This window comes from Apteryx mantelli, chromosome Z, assembly GCF_036417845.1.
Source record: "Apteryx mantelli isolate bAptMan1 chromosome Z, bAptMan1.hap1, whole genome shotgun sequence".
NCBI lineage: Eukaryota > Metazoa > Chordata > Aves > Apterygiformes > Apterygidae > Apteryx > Apteryx mantelli.
In genome coordinates this window covers 26040287-26062186 of record NC_090020.1, presented here as the reverse complement: position 1 = coordinate 26062186, position 21900 = coordinate 26040287, and the positions used below count along the sequence as shown (strand labels likewise).

At 38.5% G+C, this 21900-nt stretch overlaps 1 protein-coding gene across 1 annotated transcript in view; it reads right to left on the bottom strand.

Annotated features, from left to right (window-relative positions):
• Positions 1 to 21454, bottom strand: part of SMC5 (structural maintenance of chromosomes 5) — a 49878-nt gene extending 28424 nt beyond the window's left edge. Inside the window, exons 1-9 of the mRNA XM_067315827.1 lie at positions 21334 to 21454; positions 19453 to 19594; positions 18247 to 18299; positions 14298 to 14460; positions 12385 to 12519; positions 11138 to 11278; positions 7066 to 7227; positions 2569 to 2640; positions 1030 to 1285 (exon numbers count right to left, since the gene is read on the bottom strand). Coding sequence (XP_067171928.1) covers positions 1030 to 1285; positions 2569 to 2640; positions 7066 to 7227; positions 11138 to 11278; positions 12385 to 12519; positions 14298 to 14460; positions 18247 to 18299; positions 19453 to 19594; positions 21334 to 21347 — 1138 coding nt within the window. The 5' untranslated portion in view covers positions 21348 to 21454. The remainder of the gene's footprint in view (positions 1 to 1029; positions 1286 to 2568; positions 2641 to 7065; positions 7228 to 11137; positions 11279 to 12384; positions 12520 to 14297; positions 14461 to 18246; positions 18300 to 19452; positions 19595 to 21333) is intronic.
• Between the last annotated feature and the right edge of the window lie 446 nt (positions 21455 to 21900).

Here is a 21900-nt window from a genome sequence, read left to right as displayed (position 1 = left end):
GAGTTTATCTTCCCACAATCAAGATACCACTTATTCTAAAGCAATCTTAAGAACTAATCAAAGCTTAAATACTAGAATAAAATGAAGCTTTACTCAAAGCATAACCAAATATAGTGGTACAGTACTTATTTACAGTAAAGATCATATAAATTTAGTCCTAGAAGTATCTCTCTTCAAACCTGGTTCTATCTTCATATTTAAAACCAAAAATGCCCTGAGAGGAAAGAGGCAGTGAGTACAGTAAGAAATTTCTGGGGTCTATTTCATGTTTGCAGAAATATGAAGGTGCAGCAGCAGACTGGGCAAGAAAGGATTTGCTACTCAGAAGAAAGGAAATTAAATACTTACTACCCATTCAGAAAAAAATATATATAATCTTTCCTCTCTAAGCAAGTCACTTGGTCTTTCTACACCTCAGTTTCTTCTTGAGGTACATCAAATATACAATCAACCAGATGTTAAAGGTGTTCGGACTCTATGACGCATGAAGTGCCAGACAGACGGGTATGTGCAGATGTAGCATATTCATCAAGAAACAAGTACAACACCCCAAAAAACCCACTAAGCTATCATTTTTTATTTTGTTTCTTAAAAAAAAAAAAAAAAGGAAAATCCTAGGCTAACACAAAGGAATGTAACATAATTAAGGTTAGCTGAAGTTCACCTAAAAAGGACAAAAGGAGGAAGAGTTGCTAAAGTCCTGCCAAAAAGATCATTTTAAACACTGTATCTTCAAAAGTAACTGCACTGGCTTCATTTTTCTGCCTCCTGCTAACAAGAATCCAGCTTCATTTAATCAAAGAAAAAATGCAATTGGCAAAGCAGTCTCCTTACTCACTAAGCTATTTATGTTGCTTTTAATAAAACTGATAACAGCAAAGAAAACCACTATAGATTTAAGATAAACATAATTACGAGGCTTGAAGTAACCATTTCAGAACTTATTTCACCACAGCAGGACAGCAAGTAGGTTCTGTAAGAATGGTTTAAAACAAACAAACAAACAAACAAACAAACAAAGAGACTTACTTTTCTTTTCCCTCTCTTGGTTAATTTTCTCTGTTCTTAGATCACTAACATCACTGTCAATACTTGCCCTTTCTTCTTGCAAATGTTTCAGCTCAGTGTTAACAGCATCAATTTGTGGCTGAAGATTCTCACAGACTCCCATTGTATTGAGCTCATTCTGCCAGTCCTCTATCATCTTACGAGTGTTGTGTATTTTTTTCTGTCTGTCCATTTCTTCATCTTTTTTCATTCTCAAAGCTTGATTAATTTCTTCAATCTAAGAATGTTGAATATTTTCAACAGTAAAGGAGTTTAGTATACAAAACCTAAGACAAATAACTAAGACATCAGTGAAACAAGTATTAAATGCTGATGTAACTGTGCATTAAAACTGTAAGAGGCTGTTCTAGTGACAGTTTAAGAACTGACAAGATTTTGTTAAGATTTATACCGTTTAAGTAAAACTACAGTCAAGCCTTTAAATCTGTTTTTTAAAGTTCCTTTATTTTTACATAACCAGAAGCTTGAGAACTCCCTTATCACATTCTGAAGTTAGTCTAAGACCGCATATAACCTGAAGATCAAAATAGAATGTGCAATTTTAATTCTGCCCCCTTGTGTTTAACTCTGACATTTCTTGACCGGGTACAGGCATACCTCAGAGATATTCGGTTCCAGATCACCACCCCAAAGTGAGTATCTCAATAAAGCAAGTCACACAAATTTTTTGGTTTCCCAGTGCGTATAAAAGTTATGTTTACACTATACTGTAGTCCATTAAATGTGCAATAGCATTACGTCTAAAAAACAATGTACAAAATGTGACACAGAGGCACAAAGTGAGCACGTGCTGTTGGAAAAACGGTGCCAATAGACTTGCTCAATGCAGGGTTGCCACAAACCTTCAATTTGTAAAAAAAAAGCAGTATCTGCAAAGCATAATAAAGCGAAACATAATAAAACGAGGTATGCCTGTACTCAGATGAATATCAGCAGCTCAGTTTTGCAGCACCTTTCTGCATTGTTTTTAAAAAATGCTGGATGCATACTCTTAGTTAACAGAAGTAACAACTCTAGCTTCTCACATAAAGTATCTGAGGGAATGTTTAATGCTGAGCGCATTACTGTACTATAGTGGCTGTAGCTTTCCAATCACAACAGTTGACAGAAGTAAAGCTTGTAAAAACATAGTACATATACATACTGTCTATTCCGAAAGCTTACTGCATCATGGTAAATGATTTTATACAGCATAAACCTGTCCCTTAGTAATACACTATTTTACTAATAGGGATTATATTGCCAGGGTACTTCTGTTTTGCCCAGAAGATGCAAAGATTCATTGTGTATTGGAGAGAGTGCAGTGGTTCAAAGCCCTTCCAACCTCTTCAGGAGACTTCCCTCTCCAATGACAGAAGAGCAGACAAAACATATATATATATATCACTACTGAATTTAAGGAGTAGCATTCTACCTGAATGCAGCATGAGATATAGCCAGTATTGAATTAATACATTAGCAAAGAAGCACCAAAAAAGTCATACTGATCAAGACTCTTACTTGTTTATCTTTCTTCTCCAAAGCATCTTGCTTTTGTTTACATTTTTGAGAAGTGTCTTTGATTTCAGCAGCCTGCATACAATGACATATTTAAATTAGACAGTTGTATAAACTCAGTTACAGCTGTATTTGTAAAAAGCAGCCAGTCATATTTTTAAGGACATTCTATATATGCATAACTAAGCACTTCACAGCTCACTACTGACAAAAGCCTACTCATCAGATTCTTATTAATCCTACTTGTATCTGTAACACATGTATCTTCAGAAACTTGTGAAAAACTGAATATTGGCTTTTAATCTGTTCACAACAGTGCAACATCAGCAACAAATCTGCAAATTCAGACATGACAGATAAAGGAAGGCTCATAACCCAGTCTGAAATGAAAGTAACTCCACTCTTGATTTCAATAAAAGTGTTACAGTTGGATCCTTAAACTTCAAAATGCTCGTCTCTCCTTCCAAACCAACTTTACCACAGAAAGCTCAAACGTACAGCCGAACTGTAATTTCACCATGATCTTAGAGAAAAAAAAAAGTATAACTTCCTAGGCCCAGGAACAGCCAAAACAGCATTTGTCAAGGTCATCTCACCTCTGGGGCTCATCATGCTAGAGCTATAAGCCTACACAGCTGAGCGTGACAACTTGTTGGCTGATGCATAGACACCAATGTCTCCTATTTTTCCCTAGCCTGTTCAGCTTCCACAAAATCATAGAATAATTTAGGTTGGAAGGAAAATCATCCAGTCCTATATCCTGCTCAAAGGAGGTCTTACTAGATCTGGCTACCCAAACATTTGCCCAGTCAAGTCCACACAGTGGAATTATACTGTGCTTTCTCTACAAGTTTAATTTCTCCTTCCATGAACCACCAGGGCTGAAAACATAATATAAGCAGAGTAGTGGAAGACAGCAGAGGGATGGAAACACTTTGGTTAAATTCCAGCACAGACCTTAAAAGAAAAAAAATACAGGACTCTTTCACTGGAAGTAATTTCGTCATACAAAGAGTCACAGTGCAAAAGGTATGATGCGTCAAGAATGGAGAAAATAATAAAATTATGCAGAATCTTTCCCCTCTTGCAACCTAAAAGATGCGTACAAATTTAAGACCCTGACTCTGCAGTTGTTTGCATGATGGCAACATGAAACAGTACACCTTGATCTTGCAGTTGACTGCAAGATAGTATTGATTCCATGATGCTCATTCCAAAGTCCTCAGGTAGGCATTCTCAAGAAGCACATCTCTCCTGGGAAATAGTCAGCTGCAAAACGCTCAGAAAACAATTCTGAAAGCTCTCAAAGTCAGCACAGTAGGAAAGAAGTGGAATTCAATTTTCCGGTTATCATATATTTATGTGTACCAACCTTACAAGACACAGTCTACAGGGATTGCTTTTATGTTTTTGATGGTATGACCACAATACATTGTTTTATACTGACAAATACTACTCAAAATAATATTAAATAGTCCATTCTGTGCAAATGCCTTTGAAGAGCCTCAAGGGAACTATTCTAGGCTTCTCTTCTGAAATCTTATCACCCACTTCCTGCAAAATGGGCAGACTTCTCTTTCTTCAGAACATCCTTAGCATCCAAAGCACAAAGTTTTACTAGCTTTCCTTAATCTAACCAAATTCTTAAGAGAGTTTTAAAACAGAGAGGGACAACAGAAATTGCCACACGGTCTCTGGATGCATTAATCTCTTCCTGGATTTAATACTGCCTTTACCTTCAGTCTGGCTCCTCCCAGCCAAAATCTGTAACAGCGTGCTTGGCATTTTCCAACAATGCCCAAACAAGACATACTGAAGAGGTGGCTTCTCTCTGCTCTCACACATATATCCTCCAGCAAAGAGTAAGATCTCAAGAAGCAGTCAGGTTTATAGTTACTTGATAACTGATATAAGCCCGGACCAAAGGACCTGAAGAAAGTCATGTTACCTACAGGTTTGTGTGTCTGAAATAGAGAGGACTTCTAACGCTAAACTGCTTACACTTAATGCCAAACTGAAAGTAGACTTAAAAAACAACTTCTGTGCCAAGAACAGAGTTGTACTTCTTTCATAATAAAATCACTCATTAATCAACTCATGCTGGTCATAGCATAACTATCTGTGACATACTCATCAAATGTTTGCATCTAAAGAGATCAATTTTTAAGTTCCAATAAATTCAGTGTCTCTTGAGGTCTTGCCTTAGGTTAAGAATTGTCTCATGATAGTGCAGACAGCACAGATTTTGCCTTCAATAAAGAACTCCATTTTCACAGACCAGCAAAAAAAGGTATGTGTGAGGGAAACAGGTTTCAATACCCAGAAAAGAGCTACCGGCACAAAAGTCCAGAAAGTATCAATATGCCTGTAACATACTAATTTGTAATAATATCAAGAACTATTAAGAGTCTACCTAGATTAATAGACAACTCTTTATTTATCTTAAGAACACCTCTTAACAGAAAAAAAAACAAAGGAAGATATGTAATTATCCTGAACATCTTGCTAGCATGTCTGATGTAATTCAAACATCCATGGCATAACCAGGCATACAGCGTATTGCCTTAAGTCTCTCTTCGCTATATCAAGATTTTGGACTTGTACACAAGTTCTTCAGGAGAAGAAAATGCACCTAATTCATTCTCTGGGCCCAAACTAGACACCACTTTGGCATAAAGTTAACCTTGGAAATGTTTAGTGTATCAGAATCTTAATCCACAAGTTTGAATTCAGAAAAGAAACATGCTGATTCAAGCATTCAGGCAGATCAGCTAGCACATTTTCCAATTTTGCTTCAATTCTCTAGCAAGTAATCTATTCTGGGCACGCTCTCTGCAAGTTAAAACTAAAATGCTTACTTTTTCTAGGTTTCTCAAACAAACAGGACATAACTTTTGCATTAATATAGCCCAATACTTCTATAAATTGTGGCAACAGTGGTTCACAGCAGAATTCCTTCCTGTTTAAAAAAATGTATCAGTAAAACATTAATTAAAAATGAGAGATATGATTAAACCCTAGCAGGATAATACCAAGCTGTGAAAACACAGCTTAGCACTTAAGAAGCATGAAGGCCCTTACTGTATTATGAAAATTAATCTCAAGCTTCCAGCTGTTAACTTCCCTTTAAGGAAGCACATTTACTCTTCCAAAAAAAAAAAAAACAACCTTCAATAAAACTGCAACATTTTAAAAAGTTTAGATATTTTGAATCATCGCATAATAAAATCTTAAGCTACTGTAGAGCACAAAATTCAAACATTCTTGCATGTTTTCTTCTTAAAGGATTCATTTAGCAAGGAGTTTTCTTAATAATAATGTACTGGTGTAAGTAGTATCAGCTGGTTCAGTTTACATCACACACCTGAACAAAAACTGCAGTAGTATAAACAACAATCTGCTTTTATTAGAGAAGGCTTATCTGCTACAGCACAGTTTCACAGAAAACTACACAACAAACAGATAATTTGGACTGAAATTTTAGCAACAGCTTGTATGTAAAATATTGCACGATTACTAGTCAATCTTTTTTCAAAAAGCACATCGAGAGTGTATTAACTCACATTGCACTGCCAAAGATTCAGACCCTTATTCTACAAGCTGCTCCATGACAGCAGTCCTCTACAGGTGTCTTCACACTGAGTCACTCGATCTGATCACAGTTTTCTTCAAACAAAACTCACTGCAGCAAACATTCTCATGTTATCAGTTAACTTTGTATCCATCATAAATTGTCTGCTGGTGCCCTACAGCACGATTTCTGCAGCCTAACTGGATAGTACACCTAGTACAGGACAGTTAAAATCCCATAGAGAATCACAGTACTTCTGTCTCTACTTCTCATGCAAAAATCGTAATTTTCCATATCCTTAGAGAGAACAGCTATTCAAAAACAGATACTAAGCTGTTAGGCATAGGTAGGTTAATCATTTAAATTTTTTTACTCACAAAAATGTTCAAAACTGATGGAGGATTACTCTCTGTTAAAAAATTATGCTCTACTTATAGAATGAGGTTAAATGTCAGAGGAAAAGCATTTAGGCCAAAAAAATTGTAATTTAGCTTAAACTAACAGCCTGAATTGGCTAAATTTTCAGAAGATACTGAGTACCCACAACTCAAAAATATAAAATAGATGAAAACACACAATTAATTTAATATAAATATCTAACTTAGGGAAACTGTAACAGGATGTACCTGAAGATTTTTAAGGTTCTGTGGGGAGAAACTCTAAAATGTGCCTGCTCCAATAATGCCAAGAGAGTGTATTTTTAAAGTGGCTACCAAAGGTTTATTAAGAAATGCATTGAGTTTTATTGCTTTTAATGGAACACAGACATGAAGAAGTGAGTGAGAACCAAGAGTATTTCAAAAAAACTTCTTCTAAAAACATTATCATAGCACACTAGAAAGAAAAATGTTATTGCTTTAAACTTTACAAAGCTGAACACAGAACACCTGGAATGTTAAATACGTCAACTTGGAATTTAAAATACCCACCTTATCCCTGATTTTCATATCAAGACTCTTATAAAGTTCTTCAATTTCTTGAATTTTTTTTGTCACTGGAGACTGCATTTCTTTCAGATTCTTCAATTCTTCCTTGGCCTGGTCACGACTTTGTTTCACTTCTTCATGCTGCTGACGAACATTTTCATATTCCTTGCAAGAGTTTCAAGCAAAATAACAGATTTTGTCTTCTAATCCATGTGATTTGATACTGCTCTAACATTTCATTTAATTGTACATGAGTTTGGAGAGAGAAATCTCATTCAGAAGCCAGTATCAGAGTGACTACTTAAATAATCCTCCTGTTATTGGTCAGTATGACCAGAAGAGAAACAGATTTAGTCCCCAATGAACTGCATACACATTTAATGCTTTTCAAATAATATGCCATTCAAGTAGCAGAAGAAACAACCAATTTGTCTGCAATTACCTTGCCTCTAAGTCCATCTTGGGTTGAGGTGGAAAGACTAATTCTTTAGCACCTTCTTTCCATAGTGTGAGCACTACTTATGCAGAAGTCCTGAAGCTAAGGGGCAAATAACCACAAAAAGCTTAGGAAGAAAGAGAAGGGAAGAGCTAGACAGATGATCAGAGCCAGTTACAGACACGACCCTGATGTAAAGACAGCAGAGAGAGACAGGAATAAAACTTTGGGGAAAAAAAAAAAAAAGGCCACCCATACACCACAAATACCAAAGAAGTCACTATCTGGGGAGCTGAATTGGAGATGCACTCCTGAGAAGAAAAAGATGGTAAGCAGTGCAGTGAACAAGAACTACTACCACCAAGAACACAGGAGTTTTTGGAAGAAGCTAGCTAAGGGTCAAAGAGTCATTACTACCATTATGAGAAACAGGCGAATTCTTTGGTGTTAAGCTGACTGAAAAAAAAAAGGAACCTGATGTTCAACAACTGTTACGGGCTGAAGAGCATCAGCCTGGATTATTCCAAGCTTTAAAGCGCAAAAAAAGATAGATAGCTTGCAAGCTCCATCTGAATCAGCTAATTTTGCTTTATCCTCCACCACTTTTTCCCTAGTTAGCTATTTAATCACTCCATTTGTAATCATACACAATTAATCACCAATATTCAGGCTATTAAATCAAAATTCTTTTTTCATAGTAGCTTTTTCATAAAGCCATAAAGTCTTTGAAGAAAGCTGCTATAATTCATGGACATGGCATCCAATCAGTAGCCACCATTACAAAGAGTTACAAAGGTAAAGCAATTAAACCTTTACTTAGCTGACAGAATAAGCTAAGAATTTAGCCCTATTCTAAATAAGGCATATTTCAAAGTTAAAGCACAAAAACACACACAATTGCATATAATTTCTTCAGATATGGGAATATTTCTCTAGAAACTGTTATGATATTGTTTTAGTAGAGAAAATCCCTTTAACACTCTAAGAAAACCTGACTTTCACTAGACCTATGTATTTTGGTAATCTTGAAGCAAACAATCTTGACCCTTGCAAGTATTCACTCAGCCAGAGATCTGCAGAACTTCTGAAGCACTTCATCCCTCCCAGGAGTTATTTGCATCCAAGCCACCTAATAAAGCTTTTCTCAATTGCGAATGGAAGAGGAAGAAGAGTGGAGATAGTTTGATTAAAACACATTTTCAAAATTATGATTTTCCAGACATTTACAGTTTGAGGAACAGCACCTCATGCCTCTATACTACCTCAAGATAGTATGCCTTATAATATACCACACTACCTAATGCTTAATCTTAGAGGGGCAAGAAACCCCTCTTCTTTAAGAGTTATGCAAGAAGGGCTATGTCAAAAAACATACAACTCGTAGCTCCTTAAATCTGCTCATTGGTTGTAGATGACATTAAGATAATTTGATGCAAGACCCATTAAAGTACAAAAAGGGCCCTCTAAATGCTTGAGTCCAAATCCTTTTTTTTAAACACTTCTAGGGTCCCTTTTATGGAATTTAAAGCAGATGCTTAAAAGATATATTAAATAGATATGTCTAGATAATGTCTAGATATAGACATATTAAAATGGTGTACAAGGAATATGATAATTAATGATGGTAAATCTTCACATACAGAATCAGCTGGCTATAGCACTTGACTATAAAGGTATTCTCGGGTGAAGGGCAGTGGAGTGTTCAGAAAAAAAACAGTTACACAGTGATACAGTGGTCAAATAGTAAACTATGTTCAGCCCTAGACTTGCTCTTTTTCTTTAAGATCAAGAGAGAATCTACTACCATTAAAACAGTGGCCTATTTCAGTTGATCTGTTTTCAGACTGCCTGTAGAAAGTGTTTTCTCTATTATGTTTGTCTACTGCAGTTTTTATAGATCTGCATCCTGGTTGTTTTGGAGGCTCACCTAGCAATTCTGTTTTGTAATAGAGACAATTCCAAACAGCAACTTATGTTTGTTCTGCAACTAGACAACTACCTTTTTGAGGAGGCCAGGGGGAAGAGGATGATCCTCAAAAGGAAGACTAAACTCCCATGCTAGTCTCAATTTTGGTGAACCCAATTTTAAGGCATCAAAAAAGTTTATTCTTAGCATTAAACAGTTTAACGGCAGATGACAAAGAAATATGACTGAGTAGAAGAACATCTTTTTTCTTTGAGAGAGAGCCTGATATTTTGCAATATACGAGAATACCAAGAGATCTATCTGAAGGATCTGACAAACCACGAAACAGCAACAACCTTGTACATTAAAGATCATGATGAAATGTGAAATTTTGTTGTAGCTGTAGGTCACAGAATCACAGAACAGTTGAGGTTGAAAGGGACAGGTCAAATATTCCCTATCTAGTAGAGTGATTATGTTGATGACTCTTGATTTCAACTACAACGTATCCACAGGCAAGTGGCTTCTGGTATGCCCCACAATACTGATTCTGTACTGCAAGCTGGCAATTCAAGCAGGTGTCAAAATACACTGCTCTTCGTATGGATTCAGTGGCCAAAAAATCAGTTTTTTCCCGATTGAGTGTGCCTGCCAAAGGGGTTGAATGTCCTGAGCAGTGCAGTCTGTCTAGAAGAGAGCAGTGAAAGAGTGAGGTGTGGCAAAGTCTGTCTAAATTTGCTTAGGGAACATCTAAATAAAAGCAATGTTCTCAAGGTTCTAAAGGTCAAGGGAAGACAATTTAACTCATATCAGGTAAGATTCATAACTTAGTTTCCCCTCATAATTTCTGACCAGCCTTCAGAGTTCGGTATCTACAAATATCTTACAGGGGAAAAAAATCAATTAATCGCTCCATATTAACTATTCAAGACCTACATCTCTACTGATAAAATATGTATCCCTTTTCTTCTGAACTAAGCCAAGCTACTGCACTTGTACTAGGAAAAATTTGTATCATTCAGCAAGTGCAGAAGTCAATCCCCAAAGGCACAGACGATACAGCCCACCCCCTTAGCACTACCCCTATCCAGCAATTTTGATAGCTGCTCCTGTCCCTCTGTGCTGCCAGCACAGTGGTTTGAAGGCAGTAAAGTCACATACCTTGAATCCAGTTGCTCTTCAAAATACAAGGGACAAAGATCTTTTGTACACCCATAAGAGGCTTTGTTATTTGCAAAACTGCTATGAAATGCCTTAAAGAATTTTCCTGCATCTTCCACAAGTATTATCTGAAAGTTTTTAAACTTTCCATATCTGTATTTAATAAAATCCGTAAAGCATGCAAACAGAGCAAACATACTGCTTCAGTATAATAAAAAACACATCAGCTTAAACTAGTGCTTCATTCTCAAACAGAGGCCAGAGATAGTTTAAATTAAGCCAGTTATCTCTGCAAAGAATAAAACAAATACTGCTTTTGGCCCATTTTGCTAGCTCTGCTAAATGTGCAGAAACTTCTTAAGTCTATCTACACATGCAAGAAAACCTCTGATCAAAGTTAGGCCAAGAATAGTATATCAAGATCTGCCCTGTTTGCACCAAGCAATTCTGAGGATGTTCAAGCTACTCTGGTCAAGTTTCTTTTAAAGAAATTGCTGGCACATTACTAATATTGCAGTTTTAGGAAAAATTGGTTACATTAAAGAAACACTGAAAATAAAACAAAAGCTTACCACCCAAGGCCTTTTCCTCTCAAGCATCTCAATTAAGTCTAGATGACGCTTGCGTTCATGGTATCTCTCAACATCTTGTTTGTATCGTTCAATCCTCTGTCTCATCTTCTCCAAAGAATTACGTTTCTCTTTGCACAAGTTCTGTAAGGATACATATTTTCATATTTTACAGTATCTACTCTGTGAAAACACTTTTTAGAAATAATGCATACCTCACCCGTACATTAACTAAGCAGGATGTTTTAGTACAGCACTAACTAGGGGGTAACAATCCAATTAAAAATAGATGTCCATTTTTTCAAGTACCTTTATGTTACTTGAAAAGTACACATACTTTCTGTCAAAGCATACCTAACAGCAGTCTTAACCTGAAGAAAACCTTTTAAAAAAAGCTTATATATTTTATGATGAAGTTATTCCCACAGCTCAAACTTTCATTAATCTAGAAGTTTCTAAACAACTTTAACTGATTCTGCTAAATACAAGTAGCAAAAATCCTCATGAAAGATTTTGTAGAGATTTGTAACAGAAATATTAAGGTTGGCAGTACATATGAATGAAAAAACACGTGCGTGGATAGGCACAAGAAGAAGCAGCAGAACAAAGGACTATAAGAATGGCTTGTACAAATAATGAAGGACACTGCTCCCAGCAGTAAAACTGAGGAACATGTTATTCCTGTCAAGATCAAAAAGGTTGCGCTCTGTTAAGACCACAGCACAGGTGACAGTCAGGGAAAGACCCTGCCTCCTTATACCAGGAGGAAGGCAACAAGGTTGCAGTACTTCACATACACCAGGCTTTTTCTGGTTAGCCTGTCTGTCATATTCTAAACAAGGTAAAACAGAAAATGGGCAGCAATCTCGTCCAAAATTTACGGAAGCTGAAGTTAGCCAGATTGAGGCAAAGGACCAGCCCACAACAGTTGATGGATATAAAGGGTATAAAAGGTCTATCCAGAAAACAGTTTGTTATTGCCAATAAAGAATCCCAAAGAAACAATGAGGACTTGACAATAGACATCCTTTGTCATGCGTCCAGACCACTTGGACAGATATGTCTTAGTGCTTGTGAGTATGAGAGTGTGTGAATGAATGAAATCTGAGAGAAGATGAGCACAAGTAGATAAAATCAACTTATTTGCACACTTAGTAAATAAATACCCTTCCATAAGATCTCATATTAAATTTTATTATGCTAATTTTCCTACAGTTACTTCTCTGTGTCTCTGTAATAGGCAAGTTTACCTCCAGTTCTTTTTCTTTTTCTCTGAAGTTTTTCAGTTCACAGTGAAATTGGTACATTTCTGGAGGACCAATAGATTTTTCAGTGGCTTCAAGCAACTCAATCTTACTCAGTTTTGCAAATTCTCCAACTTTGTCCTACAGAATAAAAAGTTATAAAATGCAGTATTAGCTAGAATAGCGTAATACAACAATGCTGGATTTAAATAGAGCAAACTACTTCTCATCAGTATCATCCGATTTACAGTTCCATGCCAGAAAGTTAAGCATAGCACGACCACCTTATAAAGCAGCAACCTGGCCCTCTTAAACATTTGTAGGGACTTCATACATGGTTTTGTTAGAGCTGTTCTGGCCTAATTTAAGCTTAAACCTTTGCTGTTCTTATCCTCAGTTGTTTGGCTTTGGCGGCAGCTTTGAGGTAGTTGGGAGGGGGGAGAGGCAGAGGGGAACGTTGCTTGTTTTTCAATTCACTATCATTTTTCTGAACAAGATAGTTCAGTTCAAATAATTTCAGATTTTATTCCACTGTATTCTTCATGCTGGTTCTCAGGCTGTTGAGGTCACACCTTTCCAGTATAAATGCTATGATTAACTCAAAAATTAAGTAATGTGAAAATCACAACTAAGCCTGTCAGCCAAGTATATCAGGAACCATCGCTGCTAAGGCAGAGCAACAGCTCAAAACAAGATTGGAGTGAACAACATGCTTCCCATTGCTACAGTGACAGAGAGCAAATTAACCAAACATATAGCACAGTAATATTCATTAAACTGATGTTTATGTACTTTAAAAAAAGCTGTTGTATATACAAGAGTTATGTCGGTGGAGTCTGCAGAAAGTTCTACTCTGAACAAATATTGTGAATATGTAGGATGAGAAAATACAGTTGTTTCCAGACTTTCTGAATTTCTAAATTTTAACTTTTTTAGCATGTCTTCTTGAATGCTTTTCTCCTTGAACAGAAGAGCAAATACGTGCTTGGCTAAGCTCGGATAAGGCCTCATTTTACTACCATCTTTGATGATCCACATGAACTGGGAATGACTCAGGAAGGAACCCATCATAATGTTTAGTTAAGATGCAATTGTGAGGCAACTTAGCTATCTGCACAGAAGCCCTAACCTGTCTGAGCACGGATGGATTCAGCTACAGAAGCAGCATGTAGCATTCTTTAGTCCTCTCCCTCCTTTAAGAGCTATTTCCCTCAGGATAATTTTACTTTTACGTAATCCTGACCTGGAAAACCTTTAAATTCTACCTATTATTGAAAAACTGTTGAGGCACAGAAGTTAACCAACAGGGCTGTGGTAGCAGGCCCTGTTGCAGCTGCAGCTCATTTAACAGAACTGCCTCCATTTTTTGCTTTTTGGAGAAATAAATCTAGACAACTCTTCCCCCTTCAGTAACCAAACACCAATCTAACTCTGAGGAACTGACTAGATACAATTAGTGAGAAGCACATACATGGATTGACTGGGAAAGTCAGCAGTAGGACTGCAGAAGCTATGCAGATAAAGGCACAGAGAAGGTGCTGGGAGACCTCAAGACTATACAGATTTCCCTTCAGAAAACCCTTTTTGTTATCTAAGAACAGCTACAGCAGAAGCAGTGGGACTAAGAGACACCACTGCCAGTGTTGCTACCCAAGCAACAACACAGGGAACAGCAGCAGCTTTCCTCTCAGTCTGAAATGACAGCATGCACAAAACTGCCTAATTAGTGAGCCTTATGAGGTCACACAGTTCTTCTTCCTTTCACCATCACACCAGTATGGCTACCTCCTCCCTCTCCTTCTTTTTGTGGTCCCATTAAATTGCAGAAGTGCTGCAAGATGCAGCAATTAGAAGCTGCAAAACTCTCTCAAAATACAGTGCTCCGTTTGCATCCACTGTCTTTCAAAATTCTTTCATACCTGAGGAAGAAACTGGCACAAATTGCCCACTTGGATATTTAAGGCTGCAATCTGTTCTTCTACTGTTTTCAGGGTTGATGGCTTTCTGTTGATAAACCATGTTGATGTGTTGTTCACCACTTGAATCTCCCGTGTGATAATGACATTGGTAGGTGTCTTGGACCTGATAGTAAAAGGAGCATTTACACTTTTGAGAGCACACAAAGATTACTTAATGTCAACAAAATATGTTGAAGACTTATTGTATTAAAAACTCTAAGGTATCTAAATGTTTACTATAAAACAACTAGATAGTAGTGCTAAATTCAGATTCTATATTTCAGATAATGCCCAGTACTTCAATGATGAATTAATCCTGTAATGTGTCCTGTACAAAGTCTCATGGAAGTCTTATGGAAAGTCTCAAGAATAACTGCAAATCTTAAGTTAAAGGAAGTTATTCATATAAATGACATACTCATGCTGAATGTATGCATGTAACCATTCTAAATTGTTACAGATGTAAATAGAATACATATGAATATATATTTTTTTACATATGACATTTAGTAAGTTTTAAATTTGATGTGCAGAAGGTACACAACACCACTATGCCTTTGAATTAAAAATGTTAGTGTACAGAACTCCATTAATAAACTGTACATATACCTTCCATCTGGGAACAAAACCAATATCATACAGTATTAAAAATACTAATTTGCTTTCATTTTCTGCTTTTAAGGAACAGCAAAAATATATCAGTTGTCCTGATGTTCGTGTTTAGTTCTCTAGTTCTACACATATCTTCAAAAATTTAGTTGGGGTTAAGATGGATCAATATCAAGCAACTAATTAGGCATCATACACTCCAGAAACTTTGGTCACCACTTTGGTTTGGAAATTTGTCTAGTACCTGTTCAGTCAGCATACTGTTAAAGAGGGAGGACAAGGCTTAGGAGACATTTTGGAGGCTGTGTACTTTAGCAGACTTAAGAACAGAGTTCAAAATAGAAGTGAAAGTTTCCAGTGTTTGGAACAAGTGCCATTAAGATTTGAACCTACTTCTGGAAGATTATATGATTAACTATTTCCTCTCAAACAACCATCATCTCATTCAAAACACCCATGAAACCCTGTTCTTTCCTTTCAACAATCAAGAACTTTTTACTATTGTAACACTTGATTTTCATTACAATCCAAGGGTTAAATTCCAAGACATGCATGCTTACACAAGTCAAATTTTAAAAGATATCAAAATTCCTATCAGCAAATACTCTTATACATCACTGTTTTCCCATATCACACCTTCCATTTAAATATTTTCTGCAAATTAGACAAAAGACTAAATTAGACAAAGGACTGAATGAAAGTCCAACTACTACAGTGAGTACAGAGGGTAATAATTAGAGAAAATAGCTCTTTGTAAGGCATCTTTGTTTAATCGTTTATTTCTGCCATCAGATATACAGATAAATATGTTTTTAGATTAGATTTATTTAAGTCATAAAAATAAAAAAAGAAAGAAAAGGAAACACATGCATTACAACAATTAAAGTCTCCACATGCCACAAGTCTCTCTCCACTCTTTAATTAATATCACAATATATTACAGGTAGCACAAGTTCAGCCTCCCAGAAAGAAGTACTACCTGCTGACCCATTGTATGGCCAGTTTCCAAAGACCGAAATACTTGACCATTCCCACAAGAATAAATGCTAAGAGAATTTTCCAAAGACTTATTCTAGCATATCTCTTTCTTTAATTTATCCAATTATCTTTTTACACAGTCTGATCAGGGTGGCCAATTTTTATACAAGTTAACTCAGAATCTGAATCAGTTGATTAGTTCTATGTTCTGTTTAGTTTAGGCACACAGATCATGTTAAGGCTTAACACAATAGCTTGTGATACTGTAGCTTCAGGTTAAAATCTCCATCAAAAAGCACTCCAAGGCTTCTGACACTGTCTCCCATAACATCCTCATAGACAAGCTCAGGAAGTGTGGGCTGGATGAGTGGACAGTGAGGTGGATTGAGAACTGGCTGAATGGCAGAGCTCAGAGGGTTGTGATCAGCGGTGCAGAGTCTAGTTGGAGGCCTGTAGCTAGCGGTGTCCCCCAGGGGTCAGTCCTGGGTCCAGTCTTGTTCAACTTCTTCATCAGTGACCCGGATGAAGGGACAGAGCGCACCCTCAGCAAGTTTGCTGATGATACAAAACCAGGAGGAGTGGCCGATACACCAGAGGGCTGTGCTGCCATTCAGAGAGACCTGGACAGGCTGGAGAGGTGGGCAGAGAGGAACCTCATGAAGTTCAACAAAGGGAAGTGCAGGGTCCTGCACCTGGGGAGGAATAACCCCATGCACCAGTACAGGTTGGGGGTTGACCTGCTGGAAAGCAGCTCTGCGGAGAAGGACCTGGGAGTGCTGGTGGACACCAAGTTAAGCATGAGGCAGCAATGTGTCCTTGTGGCCAAGAAGGCCAATGGTATCCTGGGCTGCATCAGGAAGAGTGTTGCCAGCAGGTCGAGGGAGGTGATCCTCCCCCTCTACTCAGCCCTGCTGAGGCCACATCTGGAGTACTGCGTCCAGTTCTGGGCTCCCCAGTACAAGAGGGATGTGGCACTACTGGAGCAAGTCCAGCGAAGGGCTACAAAGATGATTAGGGGACTGGAGCATCTCTCTTATGAGGAAAGGCTGAGAGAGCTGGGCCTGTTTAGCCTGGAGAAGAGAAGGCTGAGAGGGGATCTTATCAACGTGTACCAGTATCTGAAGGGAGGGTGTCAAGAGGATGGAGCCAGACTCTTTTCAGTGATGCCCAGTGACAGGACAAGAGGCAACGGGCACAAACTGAAACACAGACAATTCCATCTGGACATGAGGAAAAACTTCTTTACTGTGAGGGTGACAGAGCACTGGCACAGGTTGCCCAGAGAGGTTGTGGAATTTCCTTCCTTGGAGATATTCAAAAGACACCTGGACACAGTCCTGTGCAATGTGCTCTAGGTGATCAGGCCTGAGCGGGGGGGTTGAATTAGATGATCTCCAGAGGTCCCTTCCAACCTCAACCATTCTGTGATTTAGGAAGTCTATTAGGATAGTCTCTTTTTATATGCCAAGTCAAAATATGTATAGGAAGCATGTGATATTACCCTGTAATCATAAGTAAACATTCTTTTAGAATCTCCTTCTGAGGTATCATAAAATCTGAATTTTCAGAATAAAAAGTTCAATGTTCCATAAAGACTAGGGATGTCTTTATTCAAAAATCACTCTCACTTAACAGAGACTACACTATTCCTAAAAATAGGAATCTAATATTCCTATTTCTAAACTATAGCATTTAAATACATTCAAGCACACAAAATCAACATTTTCAGAAATGCCTGATATCATTTGGATTTAGTCTGCAAAATTATGTTTTAGTTGCTCTGTCCTTGGAAAGTTTATCTAGAAGATTGCATTAGTTCAAACTAGTCAGATCTACTTTTTTTCCTTCTGTTTTACCTCAGTAAGTGGTGTTTTCAGTAAGAATGTAGATGAGCCCCTCAAATCAGTGGCATCAATCAACACGAGAAAGTGCAAGCAAAACATTTGGTTTTAGAATTTCATGAGAGACCTTTTTTTTAAACCAACCACCACATCATAATGGTAGTATTAACCGTATCTGAAATCATCTGAACCTTAAATATAATCAAAAGCTAAACACACCACATAAGTCATTCTTTCTATATATATTCTTTGTACACCAAGACAAGGCAAAATGCTTCATAAAGTGAAAAATCAGGACCTGCCATCACTGATCATTTCTTGGGAGACAGGTTTTTAGCTTAAAATTTTGAAGTCTGAAAAAAATCAACCTGCTTAAAAAAAAGACCTCTGTACACTAGATGTTTTTAAACAGCTTTGTGAATGACTGTGTGGGATAATAATCTAACCAAAAATGTGTTAGCAAATATAATTTTACTACTTACAGTTCAATTTCTACTACACCTTTCAAGCACCCCCGCTTTACAAAGAGACCAACCTACAAAATGAGTTATAAACATCATTATTGCAAATTTTCAGTTACTTAAAATGTAATTTCTTACAAAAATATACATTTGTATAATACAGTTCATGAAATACTTTTACTGAAAATTGACAGTTAAAAAGTAGAATTTATTTTGTCTGCCTATTAACAATAGCTAGTAATAAAGGAAGACACTATTAACTTCTTCATTAACTAGCACTACTAGCCTTTCCTCCACAGATTAACAATTTCTTTTCTGACCAATTTCAGCCTCCAACACTGAACAAATTATAATCAAAGGCTCTACAGAGAGGGAGGAGTTTCCATGAATTCAGAGAATAGAGGCAATGCAAATGAAAAACACTGCCAAATGTTAATTCTAACAGTGTAAAAAATATATAAATATGAAAGGCCAATAAACAATACCAACATACAGTGCTGCCACGCAGACAATTTCTATATTTATATTTGCTCAAGACTGAGCTGTAACTGGAGAATAAGTAAAATCATTTAAGTACCTAGATTTAGTGCTCCAAAGTTCTAGTGAAGCATATTCCATGTAACCACAACATCCAAAAAAGCAAGAGGAAAAACCTAAAAATCTGACAGTGCAAATTAAATTCCTACTGTGATGTCAGCACATTACCTCTTGGGAGTAAAAGTGATACAAGTGATCCTACTGAAGATAATAGGAACACTTATCCCAAAATCATCCAGCTTGCATTTAAATCAAAGATTAACAGCTACAGGCTTTTAGATAAATTCTCAGACACATCAATGAGATCTTACTTTCATTGATCATATACATTTGGAAATTTATGTTAGACTTAATTCTAGTTTTACCTTAAGTTTAGCTGGTATTCTTGTTTGAATGTTACTTATGCAACAGGAGGCATTTTCTTTCAAAATGTAACACCTAGTCTACTAAGGTTCCAGTAGAATTGAGGTGTTTCCATCTTATAATTCAGGCAGGATGACAAGCAGTTAAGTAAAGCCATCCCTTTGGTAAAAGCTCTTGCCCCTGGACCAGGTTTATTCTACAATTCAGACACCTAACATCTTATTAAAAAAACAGCAAAATCAATGAAGATGATCTTTTCTCCTTCTGCTGAACTTGGCCTCAATGAAATTTAGATTAAACATCAACATTATTAAAGTTTGTACTCACCTTATCAGCTCGCCCTATAAAAGAAGGTTTTCCAGCCAGTCCCAGGCAGATGGCACAAACAATGCTTGATTTTCCTGTTCCATTAGCACCCACAATCATGTTCAAGTTGGGTCCTGGACGTACTTCACAGCTGTCATATGTTCTGGGAAACACAATAAATTTACTTCTTGAACCTTATAAACACTATGTCACATTAAAAAAGTACACTTGCTTAAAACCACCTTAAGATTATATTAAATACAACAAATCCTATTTTTTATCAAGTCTACATTAAGTTAGAGTCATTCCTCAAGTATTCATTTACAAGAGATCCTCACAGTGAAAGAAATGACACTACGTTAAAATAACGTAGAATAAAATCCTACCTGCCACACAAGTCTTCACAAGAAAAGATTATAAAGAATGAAATGTTAGATCCAGACAAAAAATGACAAAGTTCCTACTGACTTAACTAAGAGTTCATATTATTTTATACCTCCAAAAAAAAAAAAAAAAGAGAGGAAGAAACCAGACTGAAAGAATTTAGCCAAGTTTGTTGCATTTGATTCCAGCTGCCTCTTGCACTGCAGTCACAGAAGGAGATTCCAGTCTAGTCCAACCCATATGATGTATATGGGCCTTCAGTTCTTCAAGAAGTCTGTGGATTCTGTAGTATTCCAACTTGACAGATTGGGTATTGTATGGTAGCTTTCTTTAGCTACAAGAACTTAAAATGCTAGCCTGTCATCAGTTTTTTTTTTTCTTATATCAGACATTATCTTTCATCATGTGCATGCAACAGTCCTACTACAATAGCAACTACAAGAAAAGACTGAGCATTAGCATACAAACTCAAGAAAAACTAATTGTGTTAGTATGATCAGTAACACCCCATGTTTATAATGAAGTTCATCATTTGCTGTTCTGTTCCCACACAATACCAGACCTGGACACACAGAGAGCAACTTAGGCACTGACATCTAAGAAGAAACAGGAGGCAGTCAATAAGACAGTAACATAATCTAAGCACTTCTGGAAAAGAAGATGATAATTCAGTGCTTCATGCTGAGGCTTAAAATACAATGTTTCAGGCTTCACTTGTAATCTGTAGCATGATCCATAATTTATGCTACTCAGAACTGGTTGCAAGGCTGGCCTAGAGCTATCAGCATATTAGCCCTAAGAAACTGAGCTGAAGGCTTCTGCTCATAAGTGTAAAGCACCAAATAAAATGGTTTTCCCAATGAGCAGAACCTGAAAAGGATGTGCAAAAGATGACACCACCAATACTTTATCCCAGTGGTTCTCAAGCCCTATTCCCACTGCCCCAAGAATATATTCTGCACTCCTCTCTCTTCCATTGCTTGATAATCACCTAACTGGGTGAAAGAAAGGAAGTAGAAACAGACAAGGTCGGCAAGGCACACCGCACAAACGTACCTGAGGGGAGAAAGGGTTCGCATCAGCACGACTGCAGCCCTGTGCCACACAAGTGATGCTGCATCACGAGCCTAGCGGATCCCATAACCTGCACAGCAGGTCCTCTCCTCCTGCTTCCCCCGGGAAAAATCCCACACAGCTCTTTTCCCCAGCCCTGACTCGCCTCGGCAGCCAAGACCTTACCGAGCCCTTCCGTTAACCGAGGGAGGCGCCGCTCGCCCCTCAGGGCACCAAACCCGCCGCTCCGCCTTTGGCCATCCGGACTTAACAGCCAGCTCCCCGGCCTCGCACCCGCCTTCCCACAGGGAGCGGCGGAGGCAAAAGCAAACCGGGAGCACGCAGGCTGGCCCCGGCGACGCCGCGGCAGGCAGGCAGGCAGGCAGGCAGCGCCGCGCCGCCCGCACCGCCCGCGCCGCTCAGCCGCCACCGCCCGGGGCAACGGCACGCCCGCCCTCCACTCACAAGAAGTTCTCCATGAAGATCCGGACGATGGAGCCCTCAACGAAGCGGGAGCGCGGCTCGGGGGCCCTCCCTGCCCGCTGGGTGCCGCTGGTGCCGAGCTGAGAGGCGCCGGGGCCCCACTTGCTCGGGGCCGCCATCTTCGCCCCCTGCCCTGCCCCCCGACGGCCGCCCCTGGCCGCGCGCGAACCCGCCTGGGCCCGCGGCCCACCCCATTGGCGGGCCGGAAAACAGGGCGGGGCATCGCGCCGTGGTAAATGCTGCATTCATTGGCTGAAGAGGAGCCACCAAGCCGCGGTAGAGCTGCTCATTGGTTCGCAGATTGCCACGCTGGTGCCTATTGGCTGGAGACGCGAAGGCGCGTGCTGGGGGGAGGGAGGCGGAGTGTTTTTGCTCCGCTTTCGGTTTCCGAAAAGAAGAGTGCGGGCGGTGTAGGGCCTGCCGGTCGGTTAAGCCACAGGGGCTGCCCGCTTGCCCCCCGGTTGTGACGGGGATCAGGGCAGGCCCGCTCTGCTCAGCTGTAGCTGACATAAGGCACGGCTTCGCCTCGCACCTGCCCGGCGGCAGGAA